General features: G+C 47.4%; 2 protein-coding genes across 2 annotated transcripts in view; one reads left to right on the forward strand and one right to left on the reverse strand.

Moving 5' to 3' along the window:
• The window catches only part of LOC143989634 (uncharacterized), a 566,499-nt gene that overhangs the window by 91,165 nt on the left and 456,939 nt on the right, over positions 1–18,395 (reverse strand). The window lies entirely within an intron of this gene.
• LOC143989575 (uncharacterized) overlaps positions 11,511–18,395 on the forward strand; it is a 97,867-nt gene continuing 90,982 nt past the window's right edge. The window contains exon 1 of the mRNA XM_077489765.1: positions 11,511–11,629. Coding sequence (XP_077345891.1) covers positions 11,561–11,629 — 69 coding nt within the window. The 5' untranslated portion in view covers positions 11,511–11,560. The remainder of the gene's footprint in view (positions 11,630–18,395) is intronic.

Below are 18,395 nucleotides of genomic sequence, written 5' to 3' on the forward strand. Positions count from 1 at the left end.
CTCACAAAACAGAACTTTATCACAAAGCTGCTGCATTCCAAACAAAAAGAGAAACGCGGAGTAAAGTAGAATAAACAAAATAAATGAAAGCTGAGATTCGGGGGGAATCATGGAATTACGCAAGGTGCAACTTCGGACTCTGCAATCATTGTTGGGTAAGTTGAACTATGCGTGTTGCATTCTACCGATGGGGAGGGTATTTTGCAGATGGCTGTTGGCAAGTAAGGCAGGGCTTACGTCCCCCGCTCACTATGTGCACTTGGTGCGGGCACATAGGGAGGATCTCATGGTGTGGCACGCGTTCCTGGCTAATTTCAACGGCAGGGCGCTGTGGATGTCACAGCCTGTTAGCAATTTCGATTTGGAACTTTACGCAGATGCGGCTGGCTCGGCGGGTTTTGGAGCCTTTTTTCAAGGTAAGTGGAGTGCGCTGTCTGCAGCTGAATGTATTTATTTATGTTGTCCACCTCCCGGGAGTGGAAACCGTCATTGCTGATGCTTTGTCTCGCTTTCAGTGGGACAGATTCCGGGAGTTGCTACCGGAGGCGGAGCAGTGTGGGGTCTCTTGTCCCAAGTGGCTGTGGAAAATTGCCTTGGACGAGTATCCGGATGGATCAGACAGTCGGTGAGCGCTGCGACATGGTCAGCATATAACAGGGTATGGTGGGAATGGTTGTCCCTGGCGCAGCAGGTTACGGATGGGCAGGAAGGGCAGGATTTCAGGTTGCTTGCTTCGCGTAATTTGGAAGCTGGAGTGTCGATGTCTGGGTTAGAGAAGAAGTTGGTGGGGGTTAGCATTTTGGTTTAAATTTCAGGGCTGCCCAGATAATTGAAGGGTTATCATCGTTCTAAACTGTACAGGGACTCCAGGAGCCCTGTTTTGTTTGAGCTATTGGGAAGGATAGTGGCCCAGTTAGGTATTATGTGCTCATCACAGTATGAGGTGGTGTTGTTTAAAGCGGCATTCACCCTGGCATTCTTTGGGGCCTTTTCGGATTAGTGAGTTAGTTAGCCCTCTAAGAAGTTGAATGGGGGCATAGGGGTGGCAGAGGTCAGCTGTGGTGTAGATTAGTTGTCCATATTGGTGGGCAGTAGTGATGGCCGAACGGTTCGCCCGGCGGTCGTTTCGCGGCGAATTTCGGTCGTTCGCGGTCCGCTCGTTCGGCGGACTATTGGCGTCGTTCACCCGGCGGACTTACGTGTTTAATGTGTAAAATAACTTTGACCTATGATGACACATCCATCATGGGGTACAGGACAGCCAATTGAGACATGACAGCACATGGACACTTGGACATTCCCCCTAACTTATAAATACACCCGATCCGGCGGCCATTTTACATTCTTTCTTCTGTCACTATAGGGAAAGGTTGCTGTTTGGAGCAAGGACAGATAAACCACTAGCTATTTGGTACACAAAAGTTCTTTTCAGGACTGGTATAGGTGTTAGGTGTATATAGGTTTGCTGTGCTACTGATTGTTGCAGCAGCCTGAGTGTCTTTTGTCAGTTTAGATAAAGGGACAGAGCGCTGTGTCTGCTGCTATTTTAGGGACAGCCAGATTAGTCATCATCATCATCATCATCATTAGCTGTTACTATCAGGTCCACAAAAGAGCTATTCGAGTAACCAGTAATTGTTCCAGTCTCCTCTGTTTTGCCAGTTTGTATAGGGAAAGGAAGGAAGCAGTGTGTCAGGCAGTGAGGGTCAGTTTAAACAGTTGCTGTTACTATTAGTTCCACAAAGGTTCTTTTCAGGACTGGTATCAGTGGTATGGTAATAGGCTTGTACACGTATAATATTATTTCTTCCAAATATAGAAATAATATTATACTTGACTGCTGCCCTTCTGCTGCAGTCTGCTAATCAGTCACAACTCACTTGTTCCACAAAGCTCTTTATCAGGACTGGTAACTTGGTCTGTGTAGGGTGCTACAGTACATAGGGTTGAGTGCGGTACAGTCTGCTGTTCTGTAAGGACCGCTATAGGTCCACAATAGATAGGGTTGAGGTGCACCACTGCTGACCGCTGCCCTATACTGCAGCAGTCCTTCAGCAGTATAGGGACTGACGTACAGTCTGCTAATCAGTCACACACAACCTACTTGTTCCACAAAGGTCCTTATAAGGACTGGTAACTTGGTGAAGGGTGCTACAGTACATAGGGTTGAGTGAGGTACAGTCTGCTGTTCTGTAAGGACCGGTATCGGTCCACAATAGATAGGGTTGAGGTGCACCACTGCTGACCGCTGCCCTATACTGCAGCAGTCCTTCAGCAGTATAGGGACTGACGTACAGTCTGCTAATCAGTCACACACAACCTACTTGGTCCACAAAGGTCCTTATAAGGACTGGTAACTTGGTGAAGGGTGCTACAGTACATAGGGTTGAGTGAGGTACAGTCTGCTGTTCTGTAAGGACCGCTATCGGTCCACAATAGATAGGGTTGAGGTGCACCACTGCTGACCGCTGCCCTATACTGCAGCAGTCCTTCAGCAGTATAGGGACTGACGTACAGTCTGCTAATCAGTCACACACAACCTACTTGGTCCACAAAGGTCCTTATAAGGACTGGTAACTTGGTGAAGGGTGCTACAGTACATAGGGTTGAGTGAGGTACAGTCTGCTGTTCTGTAAGGACCGCTATCGGTCCACAATAGATAGGGTTGAGGTGCACCACTGCTGACCGCTGCCCTATACTGCAGCAGTCCTTCAGCAGTATAGGGACTGACGTACAGTCTGCTAATCAGTCACACACAACCTACTTGGTCCACAAAGGTCCTTATAAGGACTGGTAACTTGGTGAAGGGTGCTACAGTACATAGGGTTGAGTGCGGTACAGTCTGCTGTTCTGTAAGGACCGCTATCGGTCCACAATAGATAGGGTTGAGGTGCACCACTGCTGACCGCTGCCCTATACTGCAGCAGTCCTTCATCGGTATAGGGACTAAGAGTTTTGTCACAGGGTGATTTAAAAAATGACAGGCAGAGGAAGAGGCAGGCCCTTCCGCAGGGGTGGTAGGAGTAGGGCAGGAGCACCAGCCTTGAGCCAAAGTGGGAAGTTGCAGAAGGTGCGTTCAATTACTTTAAAGGACTCACCAGACTTGGTTGAGTGGCTCACTCAGCCTTACTCTTCTGCACCCTCCTCATCCTCTCGATCTGCACCCTCTTCGTCACTCTCTGCTATGTGCACCCCCAAAGACACTACCACCAACAACACCGCCACCACCACCACATACCTTCCGCTTGAGTCACAGGAATTATTTTCCGATCCATATCAAAAGGACATTTCTGATGCACAGCCACTCTTGGTATTGGATCAGGAAGAGGAGGTAGCAACAGCCGCTACTCAGCAGTCTGACGACAGTACCCAGATCAGCCCAAGGAGGAGGTTGGTCCCCGGTGTTGCTGCCTACTCCGAGATCTCTACTTATACCGGTGGGGAAGGTGACGTTGATGATGACGTGTCTAGTGATGTCACGTGGGTGCCCACAAGAGAGGAAGAGGAGGGGAGTTCAGAGGGAGATATGGACCAGCAGATAGGGAGGAGAAGCAGGAATAACTTACATTGCACAGGAGGGACAAAGCAGACTGCAAATGTATCAGGAGCGAGTCATCGACCATGTACGGTGACATCTGGCGCTCCCAGGACACCGGCACATGGCTCCGCAGTGTGCTTTTTTTTTAACGTGTCCGCTGCTGACAATAGCGTTGCCATCTGCAATCTTTGCAGTCAACGCATTAGTCGCGGTAAGCCCAACACTCACCTAGGGACGACCGCCTTAAGAAGGCACATGGGCAGCCATCACCGAGCCGAGTGGGAGCAACGGAACACACAAAGCCACACTGCAGGCTCTCACCGTCCAGCCTCGTCTTCTACTTCTCCTTCTCCTCTCTCCTCACAATTGTCCTCCACTCCACCTTCCATCACGCCAAGCTCACATTTTTCTGCAAAAAGGCAGGCTTCCGTGGGCCTAATGTTCGAGCGTAAAAAAAATGATGACGCCGGATAACCGTCTTGCCCAATGATTGACGGCTGGCTTGTCAGAACTCATAGCCCGCCAACTACTGCCATATAAACTGGTGGACTCGGAGGCCTTTCGCAAATTTGTGGCCATTGGAACACCACAATGGAAGGTCCCAGGAAGGAAGTATTTCTCAGAGAAGGGCATCCCAGAGCTATATGGCCATGTTCAGCGGCAAGTGAATGTATCTCTGGCACACAGTGTCGGTGCCAAGATACATCTGACCACAGACACGTGGTCTAGCAAACACGGGCAGGGAAGGTATATCACTTTTACTGCCCACTGGGTGAACCTTCTGACGGCCGTCAAGCATGTAACCCGTGGCACCCGTGTAGATTTGGTTTTACCGCCATGGATTGCATGCAGGCCTGACTCTTCTTCTCCTCCTCCTCCTACTCCATCCTCCTCCCTCTCCTCCTCAGCTGCCTCCTCCTTTTCTGCTGCTAGCGTCTCTTCCGCTGCACCGCCCAAGCTCCTCAGAACCTATTCCACATGCCAGGTGAGACGTTGCCATGCCGTGCTGCGTCTGTTGTGCCTGGAAGCCAAGAGCCACACTGGCCCGGCACTCCTTTCAGCTTTGCGTTCACAGGCAGATCAGTGGCTAACACCGCTCAATTTGACAGTTGGTAAAGTGGTGTGTGACAACGGTGCCAATCTGCTTAGTGCATTGAAACAGGGCAAAATCACGCACGTGCCATGCATGGCACACGTCTTAAACTTGGTCGTGCAGCGATTCGTTGTCAAATACCCTGGGGTCCAGGACATCTTGCGGCAGGCAAGGAAAATCTCGGCCCATTTCAGAAGATCTTACACGGCCATGGCTCGCCTTGCTGACATTCAGCGGCGACACAATCTGCCGGTCAGACGTCTTATTTGCGATTGCCCGACGCGATGGAACTCAACCTTCTATATGCTTGATAGGCTGCTCCAGCAGAAACGTGCAGTTAACGTCTACCTGTATGAACTCTGCGGCAGAAACGGTTCTGGGGAGCCGGGTTTTTTTTCACCGCGTCAGTGGCTGTTCATGCGCGACACATGCAGACTTCTGCGGCCATTTGAGGAGCTCACCAAACTGGTCAGTCGCAGCCATGGCGCCATCAGTGACATGGTACCTTATGCCTTCTTTATGGAGCGTGCATTGCGTCGTGTCATTGATCAGGCTGTGGAGGAGCAGGAGCGGGAAGATGAGGAAGTCGCAATGCTGGATGAATTCCCAGGGGGGGCTACTCTATCTGAGACAAGTCAACAACAGGAGTCTGAAGAGGAGTCAGAGGAGGATGGTGCCGGGGCGGATGAGGAGGAGCAAGAAGAGCATGCTTTAAACCTTTCTGGGATCCCTGTTGTGCGTGGATGGGGAGAGGAGAATGAAGAGGACGACATTATCCTGGATGATGAGCAGGAGCCAGGCCACCACACCGCTTCCACTTTAGTGCAAATGGGGGCCTTCATGCTCCAGTGTTTTAATAGGGACCCCAGTATAAAAAGCATAAGGGTCAAGGACCAGTACTGGGTGGCAACGTACTTAGACCCCCGGTACAAACACAAAATGGCGGAAATGTTACCGCCGTCGCAGAGGGCTGTCAGAATGCAGCACTTCCAGGCCTTGCTTCGAGAAATGCTGCATTCTGCTTTTGTGTGCGCTGGCAGAGGAGCAATTCCCACTCCCAGAGAAGGATTTGCGGGTACCAATCCAACAGCGCCTGCAAGAAGAGGCCGGTTTGAAGATGTGTTGGTGACTTCGGATATGAGGTCATTCTTTCAGCTGACCCATCGACAGGTGTCATCCGGATCCAGCATCAGGGAACGCCTAGACCATCAGGTGTCCGACTACATTGGGTTAACGGCCGATGTGGACGCTCTGAGGAGTGATGAACCCCTGGACTACTGGGTGGGCAGGCTTGACCTCTGGCCAGAGCTTGCCCAATTTTCAATCGAACTGTTGGCTTGCCCCTCATCCAGTGTCCTGTCCGAAAGGACGTTCAGCGCAGCAGGGGGGATCGTGACCAATAAGCGTACTCGCCTAGCTCACGACAGTGTTAACTACCTCACATTTCTAAAAATGAATGAGGCATGGATCTCGGAGGAATTCAACACATGTGACCAGTAGACCATGTATATGTCTATAAACAATTTTTTTAATCAAGCACACAGACCTTCTTTCTTCATTTGGCTCACTTCCTTGTCCCAAAAAAGCACACCGTACTATATGCCCCTACCCTCCTCTTTGAAGAGGTTGAGCGGTGTCATATTTCTACTGGGGCTGCATATGAGGGGATCACACCATCCCTGTGCTGTGCTGACTTCCTCCTGGGGGTTCTTATTATGAGGGGATCACACCATCCCTGTGCTGTGCGGAGTTTCTCCTGGGCCTGCTTATTATGAGGGGATCACACCATCCCTGTGCTGTGCTGAGTTTCTCCTGGGCCTGCTTATTATGAGGGGATCACACCATCCCTGTGCTGTGCTGAGTTTCTCCTGGGCCTGCTTATTATGAGGGGATCACACCATCCCTGTGCTGTGCTGAGTTTCTCCTGGGCCTGCTTATTATGAGGGGATCACACCATCCCTGTGCTGTGCTGAGTTTCTCCTGGGCCTGCTTATTATGAGGGGATCACACCATCCCTGTGCTGTGCTGAGTTTCTCCTGGGCCTGCTTATTATGAGGGGATCACACCATCCCTGTGCTGTGCTGAGTTTCTCCTGGGCCTGCTTATTATGAGGGGATCACACCATCCCTGTGCTGTGCTGAGTTTCTCCTGGGCCTGCTTATTATGAGGGGATCACACCATCCCTGTGCTGTGCTGACTTCCTCCTGGGGGTTCTTATTATGAGGGGATCACACCATCCCTGTGCTGTGCTGACTTCCTCCTGGGGGTTCTTATTATGAGGGGATCACACCATCCCTGTGCTGTGCTGAGTTTCTCCTGGGCCTGCTTATTATGAGGGGATCACACCATCCCTGTGCTGTGCTGAGTTTCTCCTGGGCCTGCTTATTATGAGGGGATCACACCATCCCTGTGCTGTGCTGACTTCCTCCTGGGGGTTCTTATTATGAGGGGATCACACCATCCCTGTGCTGTGCTGACTTCCTCCTGGGGGTTCTTATTATGAGGGGATCACACCATCCCTGTGCTGTGCTGACTTCCTCCTGGGGGTTCTTATTATGAGGGGATCACACCATCCCTGTGCTGTGCTGACTTCCTCCTGGGGCTGCTTACGGTGCTGCTGTCAGTGCTGTATATCACGGTGCTGATGTCAGTGCTGTATGTCATGCTTCTGATGTCAGTGCTCTCTATCACGGTGTTGCTGTCAATGCTGTATGTCACGGTGCTGGTGCTAATGCTTTATGTCACGCTGCTGCTGTCAGTGCCCTCTATCACGGTGCTGTTGTCAGATGCCTCTATCACGGTGCATGTGTCATTGCTGTATGTCACGCTGCTGGTGATCATCTCCTGCACCCTCTTGTTTGCCTACCCTGGTCCCTGACCTTCCCTCTCCTCCATTGCCTTCATGCGCTCCACAGTCCTGAATTGTCAGAACAATTTCCCATATAAAAAAAGAATGCTTGTAGTTATCGATCCCAAATTCACCTCATACATGTGTTATGTCATTGGCCGTGTGGTGGGACTATGTTTGCCCAGCTAATAATTATCTTGTGGCTGCAAATTTGACCTAAAGGTTTGCGAAGTTCGCCTCCCATTGAAGTCAATGGGGCCCGCCGCGAATGTTCGGTTTCGCGAACGATCGGCCTCGTTCGCGGTCCGCGTTCGCGAAACGTCCCGTCGGAAGTTCGTCCATCACTAGTGGGCAGATCGAAAACAGACAAGCGGGGCAGGGGTAGGATGGTGCAGGTTTTCTCGCTGTCAGGTTCGCCCTTGTGTCCAGTAGAATTGGTAAGGAGGTTCCTCGCAATACACCCGGAGGTGGCGGGGTCCTGACCAGTGTAGCCTGAATATTCTCCCCTCTTGTACCCCTATCATCAATACATTGCCCTTCCCCTTTTACCTTCCCTCTTAAAGATGAGACCACACCTTTTAATGTTTGGAGTAAACTGACCACAACAGCCTTTATTAACACAACTTAAACTCACTCCAACAAAATATCTATTCTGGCAGTGAACATAACAGTATTCCATCCACCGTTCTGGAATACACCAGAGGGGCCGATCTTTTGATGAGCCCCCCACACCTTCAGATCACTTCTGATTAAACGTCTACCATCAGAAACCACCAGAACCACCGCCCCAATCCTCTGGAACCACTCTGCTGTCGTGATGACCTGCGACCGATACCTGAAAAAGAATAAAAGAAACAACAAAGCGCCAACAACCAGTCAAACCATGTTATCTAGGGAGGGAGGGTGGGAAAAACTGCCTCCTCTATCCACTTCCTTTTCCGAGTGCCTATCTCGCTCCTCCCACTCCCTTTATAAGGCCCCTCCCCTTCCTCCTCCAGTTAATTCTGATACCCTCCCACCTTTCCTGCTCTGCTCCACCCCTAGTTTCTCCATTAACCCTATGGCTCCTCAGTCATCCCTGTCATGTCCAGCACTCCATTAACCCTTTCAGTCGGCATTCCGTGCTTCTCTTTCCTGGTGCACCGGGACAGTCATTCCTTGTCACGGTTTCAATTCATTGCAGTTTTTCGAAAATGTTTGGAGGCATTGGGTTTGGGGGATCAGAAATTTTCTTCTCATTCGTTTCGCCTTGGGGCGGCTATGGAGGCAGTTAGATGGGGGTTGGACGAGGCCGCGGTAAAATATATTGGGAGATGGGAATTGCGGAGGTTCAAATCGTATATCCGTCCCCGCTTGTCTGTTTAACAGGTTAGGTGGTTATGAGGGATGTGTGGGGCATCAATATATCTGTTTTAAGATGAACATTTATTGTTATGGGGATTGATTTTTCTTCTCTTTCAGGAAGAACCCAAGGCCTGGTCTGGATAGTGGGCCATTCATATGTTTGTTGGGGAGCAAGGAGGGCATATGTGCGGCACGATGGGAGGCAATTGGGAATTTGCAGACAGGAAGCCTGTATTAGGTGGTTGGGTGTGTCTAGGATGCTTTGGGACAGGACAGTTCCAGAAGTGCGCAGATTTGTGCATTTGGATAGGCCGCCTGATGTTTTAGTGTTGCACGTGGGCAGTAACGACTTGGGGCTCAGGTCGATGTTGGACTTGGTGCGAGATGTCAAGTTCGACTTCTTGCGACTCCACGCGGCCTTTCCAGAAATGCTAATAGTGTGGTCTGACTTTGTAGCGCGGACCACTTGGTGGTTGGCTAGGTCAGTGGAGAAGATTAATAGGGCCAGGAAGAAGGTGAACGGGGAGGTTAGTAGATTTGTTGTCAGGAATGGGGGGGTTGGCTATTAGACACTTGGAGCTGGAAGTGGATACCTGGCGTTATCTGCGGGGGGAGGGGGTACACCTTAATGCTGTGGGGATCGACATGTGGGCTTTGGGTTTACGGGATGGGATCCAGAGAGCGTTGAGGGTGTGGCAGGGCACACAAGGGTAAGATGTTCCCCTGGTGTGTTCTGTGGCGGGTCTTTGCGGGTGAAGGAAGAAACCGCGGATATGGAAGATCGGTGGTATGGGTCCCCTTGGTGGTATTCCAGCTAACGTTGGTTTAGCTGGAATTTGGTTAACGGATGCACTGCAGTCCGTGGTTTGTTGTCTCTGAGCTAGTATGTCAGCTGGAGGCCTAGTTCAGTTTAAGTTACGTGAGTGCTGGAGTGGATCGAGTGGCAAGGTTGGGTTTTTTTTCCTGCAAAGACCAACGTGAGTATTTAACTGATGGGGTGGTTCTAACAGATGTTGATTTTATTTGTGTGTTAATAAAATGGCTGCTACGGGCAATATTTACTCCAGCTTGGTGTGGTCTCAGTTTTCGGGTAAAATCTATGGGGAAGTAGTAGCTGGGGGGTTGGTCTGGCAGTAGACAGTAAGCAGGGAACATCTGTTATACAATAGTCAGGCTCCGTCCCGATTCCAGTCACTTCTGACACCATGTTTCATGTATAGAACAGAAGACACTGGAAGCTGTTTGAGGAGTCGTGTTGTATTGAATAACAGGAACAGGAAACACAGAACAGGAAACAGGAAGTACAAGCAATGCAATATTACCATAGAGTATATTACCATAGAGTCATTGTGTTTGTATAAGAATTCCATAACCAAGGCCTTGTGCTGTGTGTATGTACTGTATATCCTTCCCCTTTCTCTCCTCACTGAGCGTGTATGAAGAGGCGGAGCTCTGAGTGTGTATGAAGAGGCGGAGCTCTGAGTGTGTATGAAGAGGAGGAGCTCTGAGCGTGTATGAAGAGGCGGAGCTCCTGCTGGAACAACAGTTGGAGGAGGAGGAGTCTAGGAGTGAGATGACAGAAAGTGCAGCAGTCTTGCAGGAGTGAGCGAGGAGGATCCGGTTCCTTTGCCATCAGAGGTGAGGAGAGTGTGAAGGATGTTGGTGACTCTGGTAGATGAAAAGCTGGGAGTCATATTGCTCTGGTGAGTGGGGAAGCACCACTAAGGGGGCGCCCTCCTCACTATCACGTGTGTAAGAGGTGGAAGAAGGCGTGGTTACACTACAGCTGCCACAGTTTGGGGCACCGAGAACTTTACACCTTATCAACTTTTCACTGATTGGTGGATTTGTTTTCATTGAAGTAAATGCAAAGTGGAAGCAGTGGACTTGCAGAGAACACTATATTCAGCACAAAATATTGTATGATTACATGAATTTGCACAGATTTATAGCTTTTTTTTAATATAGCCGCAAATATGATAAGATTAAAGAAGTAGGTGCAAAGTGGAAGCAGTGGATCTGCAGTGAACAGCATCTTGAGCACAAAGCACTTTATGTTGTATATAAATTTGCACATGGATCAGTTTACTTTATTTATTGATAAACACCATAAGATCAGTGAAGTAGGTGTAAAGTGGAAGCAGTAGATCCGCAGAGAATATTATTTGAGCCCCTAGCACTTTATATATGAATGTCTCTACATATTTTAGTGTATTTGTGATGATTTATGTGCACACACAATAGGACAGCGCTGTGACACATAATGCTCTTCTAGTTGATAAAGGGAACACTTACCTTTGTTACAGCAGCAGTCCGGTATAAGTTATTTCTGTAGGTATTTGAGTTGTTACACATAGCGCGGGTTTTATTCTATTTATATTGGGGACATAATTGCCCAAATCTGGGGATCAGGAGCCATTTCCACCCTTTACTCTCGGCTGGGGCTCTTTGTATCCATATAACAGATGTTCTACATGACTAAATCTGACATCAATTTTACTGCAAAATCAAAAGGGGCCAAAATGTCTCCCCCCCCCGAGCAGTAATATATTTCTATCCCCCTTGGTGGGAGTGGAGATGACCCATCTATAAGGATATACAGTACATACACACACACACAGCACAAGGCCGGGTTCACACTATGAGATGTGTCTCAGGACTGCAGTTCCTCTGAGCTCCACAAGGTGGTGATCTCACCTCTCCCCAGACAGGAAGTCTCTATGGAAGACAGGAAGTGATGTCAGATAGAGACGTGAGTTCCATAGGAAGTAGAGAGAAGACGTTGCTGGAAGAGGCAGCAGAGGAGGTAATAAGATCTTATTTTCTATTTACACCCAGTAACCCCCCCGTCATGTCTGTCCTCTTCCTCCATAGTCACTGTGATGTCTTTTATCTCCAGCAGATGATGATACACAGACATATAGTGTGGAAATGTAGAATATCCCCGTATATTACAATGAGGGAATTTCTGGTCTGTACCACGAGGGGAGTTATTGATGTCAGTAAATGTCGGTTGCAGACATTGTATGTGGGGGGAATGAAATGATACTAAAGGTCGGGATTAGGGAAGATTTCTGTAAGATTTTACACAGGAATGATCAGCGATCCCTCCAGAGACACTATGATGAGTCTCACAATAGGGGTCTGAAAGGGACGGGATTTTGGGGGGATGGGATGGTGAACCCGGAGTGGGGGAGGGGCAATTTTATTTTATCAGCTGAATACAATTGTACCCCAGGAGTTGTCTGACACTTTGTTATCAGAAAGTTTTATTGGAACGATTGTATTGTGGCTTCAGATATTTTATCCATAGTGGAAGCTCTGCCCAAATATTTATTATTTGTAGATTAACCCCTTCAAGGTCAGAACATTTCCCCATTTATGGGGCCAGAATATTAAATTATAAAAATGCGTGTTGCTGTGTTCCCCGGTCACCTCGACACAAGTTATTGTGTCCCCCGATCACCTCCACACCAGTTATTGTGTCATCGATCACCTCCACACCAGTTATTGTGTCCCCGATCACCTCCACACCAGTTATTGTGTCCCCCCCGATCACCTCCACACCAGTTATCGTGTCATCGATCACCTCCACACCAGTTATTGTGTCATCGATCACCTCCACACCAGTTATTGTGTCATCGATCACCTCCACACCAGTTATTGTGTCATCGATCACCTCCACACCAGTTATTGTGTCATCGATCACCTCCACACCAGTTATTGTGTCATCGATCACCTCCACACCAGTTATCGTGTCCCCCCGATCACCTCCACACCAGTTATTGTGTCCCCCGATCACCTCCACACCAGTTATTGTGTGTCCCCCCGATCACCTCCACACCAGTTATTGTGTGTCCCCCCGATCACCTCCACACCAGTTATTGTGTGTCCCCCCGATCACCTCCACACCAGTTATTGTGTGTCCCCCCGATCACCTCCACACCAGTTACTGTGTGTCCCAGATCACCGCCACACCAGTTACTGTGTGTCCCAGATCACCGCCACACCAGTTACTGTGTGTCCCAGATCACCGCCACACCAGTTATCGTGTCCCCCCGATCACCTCCACACCGGTTATCGTGTCCCCCCGATCACCTCCACACCGGTTATCGTGTCCCCCCGATCACCTCCACACCGGTTATCGTGTCCCCCCGATCACCTCCACACCGGTTATCGTGTCCCCCCGATCACCTCCACACCGGTTATCGTGTCCCCCCGATCACCTCCACACGGGTTATCGTGTCCCCCCCGATCACCTCCACACCATTTATTGTGAGCACAGAGTCGGTCAAAGAGGAGGTGGCCTAGTAGTGATCTACAAATCTCACCTCACGTTCACAAAGCCAACTTTATAGATCTCACTGCCAGTCATGGAAACACTCACACTTCAATGTCAAACAACATCCCAGGACACCTTTCACATACTACTGTGCTACAGACCACCAGGACCAAAGACACACTTCCTTGCACCTTTTAGCAAATTCATCTCCACATACACCTTGAAAACCAAAAATCTCCTGCTACTTGGGGACTTTAATCTCTGGGCAAATTCCTCCCAGGACTCCATCGCTATAGCTTGCATCAAGCAACTGGAAGCACTTGGCCTGCAGCAACTGATAAATGCTCCCACGCATGCTTCGGGCCATACCCTCAACCTCATCTTCAAACAAAACATGGATATTAACACACTTGATAACATGCCACTGCCTTGGACTGACCACCACATGATCAAATTCAAAATAAACATCACTTACCAAATACCACCACACTCAACAACAATACACTGGACAAGATCACAGAAGAAACTATACTCACAACTCTTCAAAACTACACTATCCAACAAAATAGTGGTGTTAACCCAAAACTACTCCCTTAACACAGCATTATTACAGACAGCAGAAATAGTCGCACCAATACGCAGAGCACCCACCCGCAAAAACAATTCTGTCTGGTTCAATGACTCTCTTACATCACTGAAACAAGAACGCAGAAGAGCTGAAGGAGCTTGGAGAAGGATCCCAACAATGGAAAACCACACAAATTACAAATCACTCACCACAAGAATGCAAAGCCACCTTCATAGCAAAAAAAAAAGAACCTTTCTCTAAAGCCATAAACCACCCTCGAGCACTCTTCAAACTAGTTGCCCAGACTTTGAACCCCACCTGTTTAGAATCTCCAGCAAACTAAACACAAACATTTTTCAATGAGTTATCTGATTTTTTTTCATTGACAAAATCACAACCATTCTGGGAATAATTCAGCAGAACATAGCAAATAACCCCACTTGGCAAGAACAAGAAAAAAAAAAAACACACCACAAAGGTTCTTGGGATGCACCGAAATTTAGGCCACCGAAACATATTAGCCGAAAATGGCCTTTTCGGCATTTTTCCAAAAAGAGAATTCTTGCCGAAAATCGCACATGCACAGTAGTGGTGGGAAAATCAGCGGGTGAATCACTCGTTGTGAGGGTGGTGTGCACGTTCCTCGCGGTTAAGACGCTGCACTGGTAAGCACGTTCCCTGCTGAGATGCTGGCACCTTCCTCGCGGACACTCCTCGTGCTTGAGAGCCACTGCTGGGACCCGAGAGACGCTGCTGGGACCCGAGAGACGGCTTCATAGAGGGCTGCATACTCAAGTACGAGAGTGGGCATTGTCCCTCCTGGATGGCTACCATTACTACTATTCGCCGGTGAGCATTGCCTTTTGCCTTACTTAAACTGACAGAAACAATCCAACTAGTAGTATTATTTATTTTACTATAGTACTGAAACTGAAATTATGATCTTTCTGTCTATAGCACTCAAACAACATGTATTACTACTTGGCCTTTATCAAACATCAAGCCACTCTTGTAGAGGTCGACCGATATGGGTTTTTCTCTGGCCGATGCCGATGCCGATATTTAGAAATCATGGTGGCCGATAGCCGATATATAATGCCGATTTTTTTGGGGCCGATATGTTAGGCCGATTTTATTTTATTTTATTTTATTTATTTATTTTTAATCCCCCTTGATCTAACACACCTTTCCCACTGGGGCGTTTTTTAAGGCGCTTTTGGGCTAAAAATAGCGCCTGTAAAGTGCCTGCAAAATGGCTCCCCTGCAGTCTGTGTGAAAGACAGAGTGCTTTCACACTGAGGCGATGCGCTGGCAGGATCTTAAAAAAAAAAGTCCTCCAAGCAGCACGTTTGGAGTGGTGTATACCGCTCCTCCACCACTCCTGCCCATTGATATGAATGGGCACCACTGCCGAAGCGGTGCTTCATGGGCGCATTTAACCTCTTCCTTGGCCGCTAGCTGGGTTATATGTGCCCCACTAGCAGCCAAATAGCACCGCTAAAATGATGGTAAAGCGCCGCTAAAACTTGCGTTTTACCATCAACGCCTGCCCGCTCCAGTGTGAAAGCAGCCTTCATTAGTGATACAGAAAATTTCTTACACTTAAACATTTATTAAACAAAACAAACCTCCAATCAGTTTACTTGTATGTATGATCTAGATTAAAAAAAAAAAAAAAAAACCTATATATTAAATAAAAACGGGTAGTCAAAACTTTGACAAAAAAAAAAAAAATGGACTAAGGGTCCTTTCACACGGGGCGGATCAGTTCTGATCCGCCCCGTGGATATCCGTTTGCTCAGCGGGGATCACTCCGCCGATCCCCGCTGAGCAGGGAGATGACAGGTCCGTCTCTGCACACTGCGCAGGGACGGACCTGTCACAGCGCCGCTCTCCCCTATGGGAGATCGGATGGCGACGGACCGCAGTGCCCGTCGTCACCCGATCCGATCCGCAGACGGATGGAAAAATAGCTTTTTCCTCCGTTACACTTTTTCGGATCGGAGCGGGTCGGATGTCAGCGGACATGTCACCGCTGACATCCGACGCTCCATAGACCTCTATGGAGCACCCGTTCAGGTCCGCCTGACAAACTGACAGGCAGGCCTGAACGGGACATCAGTGTGAAAGAGGCCTAACTTTACTGTTTTTATTTTATTTTTATTTTTTAAATGGTGTATTTTTTTCCCAAAAAAATGCATTTGAAAGACCTCTGTGCAAATGCCGTGTGACATAAAATATTGCAACAACCGCTATTTTATTCCCTAGGATCTCTGCTAAAAAAAAATATATATAATTTTTGGGGGGTCTAAGTGATTTTCTGGCAGAAAATACAGGATTTTTACTTGTAAGCAACAAGTGTAAGAAAAGTATTTAAATGGTTAAACTGAGAACTTCTACACAGAGATGACTTCATTCATTCAGTGTAAACATTGTAACATTTAGTTCTTTTCTTGGCAGTCTGCCCAGAGAGGAGGAAAGTGTTGCTATGACAACTCAGCAACTCACACTGACTTCTTTCAAAGTCCCGCTGTAGAATCGGCTTTTTATCAGCAGAATCGGCCGATGCCGATTATTAAAAAAACGGCAAATATCGGCCGATATATCGGCCGGCCGATATATCGGTCGACCTCTACACTCTTGCCATGCAGTATAGTATTTAACCACATAAGCCCCGGGCCATTTTGCTGGCCAAAGACCAGACCGCTTTTTGCGATTCGGCACTGTGTCACTTTAACTGACAATTGCGCGGTCGTGCGACATGGCTCCCAAACAAAATTGACGTCCTTCTTTTCCCACAAATAGAGCTTTTTTTTTGGTGGTATTTGATCATCTCTGCCGTTTTTACTTTTTGCGCTATAAACAAAAAAAGTGACAATTTTGAAGAAAAAAAGCATTATTTTTTGCTGTAATAAATATTCCCCAAATATGTATAAAAAATGTATTTTTCCTCAGTTTAGGCCGATATGTATTGTTCTACATATTTTTGGTTAAAAAAATCGCAATAAGCGATTATCGATCGGTTTCCGCAAAAGTTATAGCGTTTGCAAAATAGGGGATCGTTTTATGGCATTTTTATTAATCATATATATATATATATATATATATATATATATATGTGTGTAATTTTTTACTAGTAATAGCGGCGATAATCAATTTTTATTGTGACTGCGACGTTATGGCAAACACATTGGACATTTTTGCGACCATTGTCATTTATACAGCAATCAGTGCTATACAAATGCACTTATTCCTGGCAGTGAAGGGGTTAACCACTAGGGGGCAGTGTAGGGGTTAAGTGTGTCCTAGGGGCGTGTTGCTAACTGCAGGGTGCGTGGCTGTGTTTTACACATCACTGATCTCTGCTCCAATCACAGGGAGCAGAGATCAGTGTCACTGTTGCTAGGCAGAACAGGGAGATGCTTGTTTACTTTAGCATATCCCCGTTCTTCCTCCCCGTGAGACGATCACGGGTATGCCCACTGCGATTGAGTCCACGGAACCCGCGATCGGACTCACGGAGGTCCCGACCGGCGCGCACGTGATGGCATGGTGGCAAATTTAAAGGGATGTACCTGTACGCCCATTTGCCTGTCCATGCCTTTCTGCCGACGTACATCAGTGTGCGCCGGTTGAGAAGTAGCTAAATGTCTGTCTTTCTGCACTGCAGTACATCTGACTTGTAGCAAAAATATTTTATATAATTGAACTTTAAATATGATTTGAAATTGAATGGCATGCTATTTATTTTTTGAGTTATTCTGTAGTATACTACAAAATGTATTCCCTTGTTGTCATTGAATTTGTCACTTTGTCAGCATAGTATAGTTATACTACAGTACACACTGACATGACAGCAAGCACATTAATTTTTTTAAACATGACAGTACGCAATAAATATAATATATATTGTATTTATTTTGTAATGTCATGTTTAAAAAAAATCATGTGCTTGCTGTCATGTCAGAATGGCTCAAAAAAAATAAAATAGCATGCAATTGCAATTTGCAAGCAATTCATTCCATTTCAAATCAAATTTAATCAGTGCAATTATCTTTTTGGTACAAGTCAGATGTACTGCAGTGCAGCCATAACTGCCTTGCATGGCAAGAGCTGCATTGTAAAAGAAAAAAGGAATTTTTTTTTTTTTAATTTTTAAAGCTGCCTCCCGGGGTTTAGCTTTTAAATTGATTTCACTCCCACTATAAAAAAAACATTCTATACTATTATTCAGCAAAGGTGGACCATGTCTGCAGTGTGGAAATATTTAAAAGTTTCTGATAAAGACACCAAATTTGCAATCTGTAGCCTTTGCTCAGCAGAAATTTCAAGAGGGGGTACAGTGCCAAGGCTTTCTTCTACAACAGGTTTGATACACCACCTGAAAATGTCATCCAGTTCAGAATTCAGATTACAAGAAAACAGTGCCCCTTCCAAAAAGTGCCTCAGGCTCAACACCATCTGTGGCCACAGTCTTTGAAAATGTTAAAAAATTTGCAAGTGACAGTCCCAAAGCTCGTGCCATTACAGAAATGTATGGAATTTATTGCATTAAACGACCATTCATTCTCTGTTGTGGAGGACATTGGATTCTGCAGGCTCATGCAACATATTGAGCCACGTTACTCACTACTAAGCAGATGCTACTTTGCAGATACCAGTCTACATGAATTGTTTAGCAGTGTTAGGAAACATGTTCACGAGCTCATGACTACCAACCTC

The sequence above is a fragment of the Lithobates pipiens genome, unplaced genomic scaffold (assembly GCF_037356315.1).
Source record: "Lithobates pipiens isolate NorthernLeopardFrog02 unplaced genomic scaffold, aLitPip1_a1.2 Scaffold_18, whole genome shotgun sequence".
In the NCBI taxonomy this organism is placed as follows: Eukaryota; Metazoa; Chordata; class Amphibia; order Anura; family Ranidae; genus Lithobates; species Lithobates pipiens.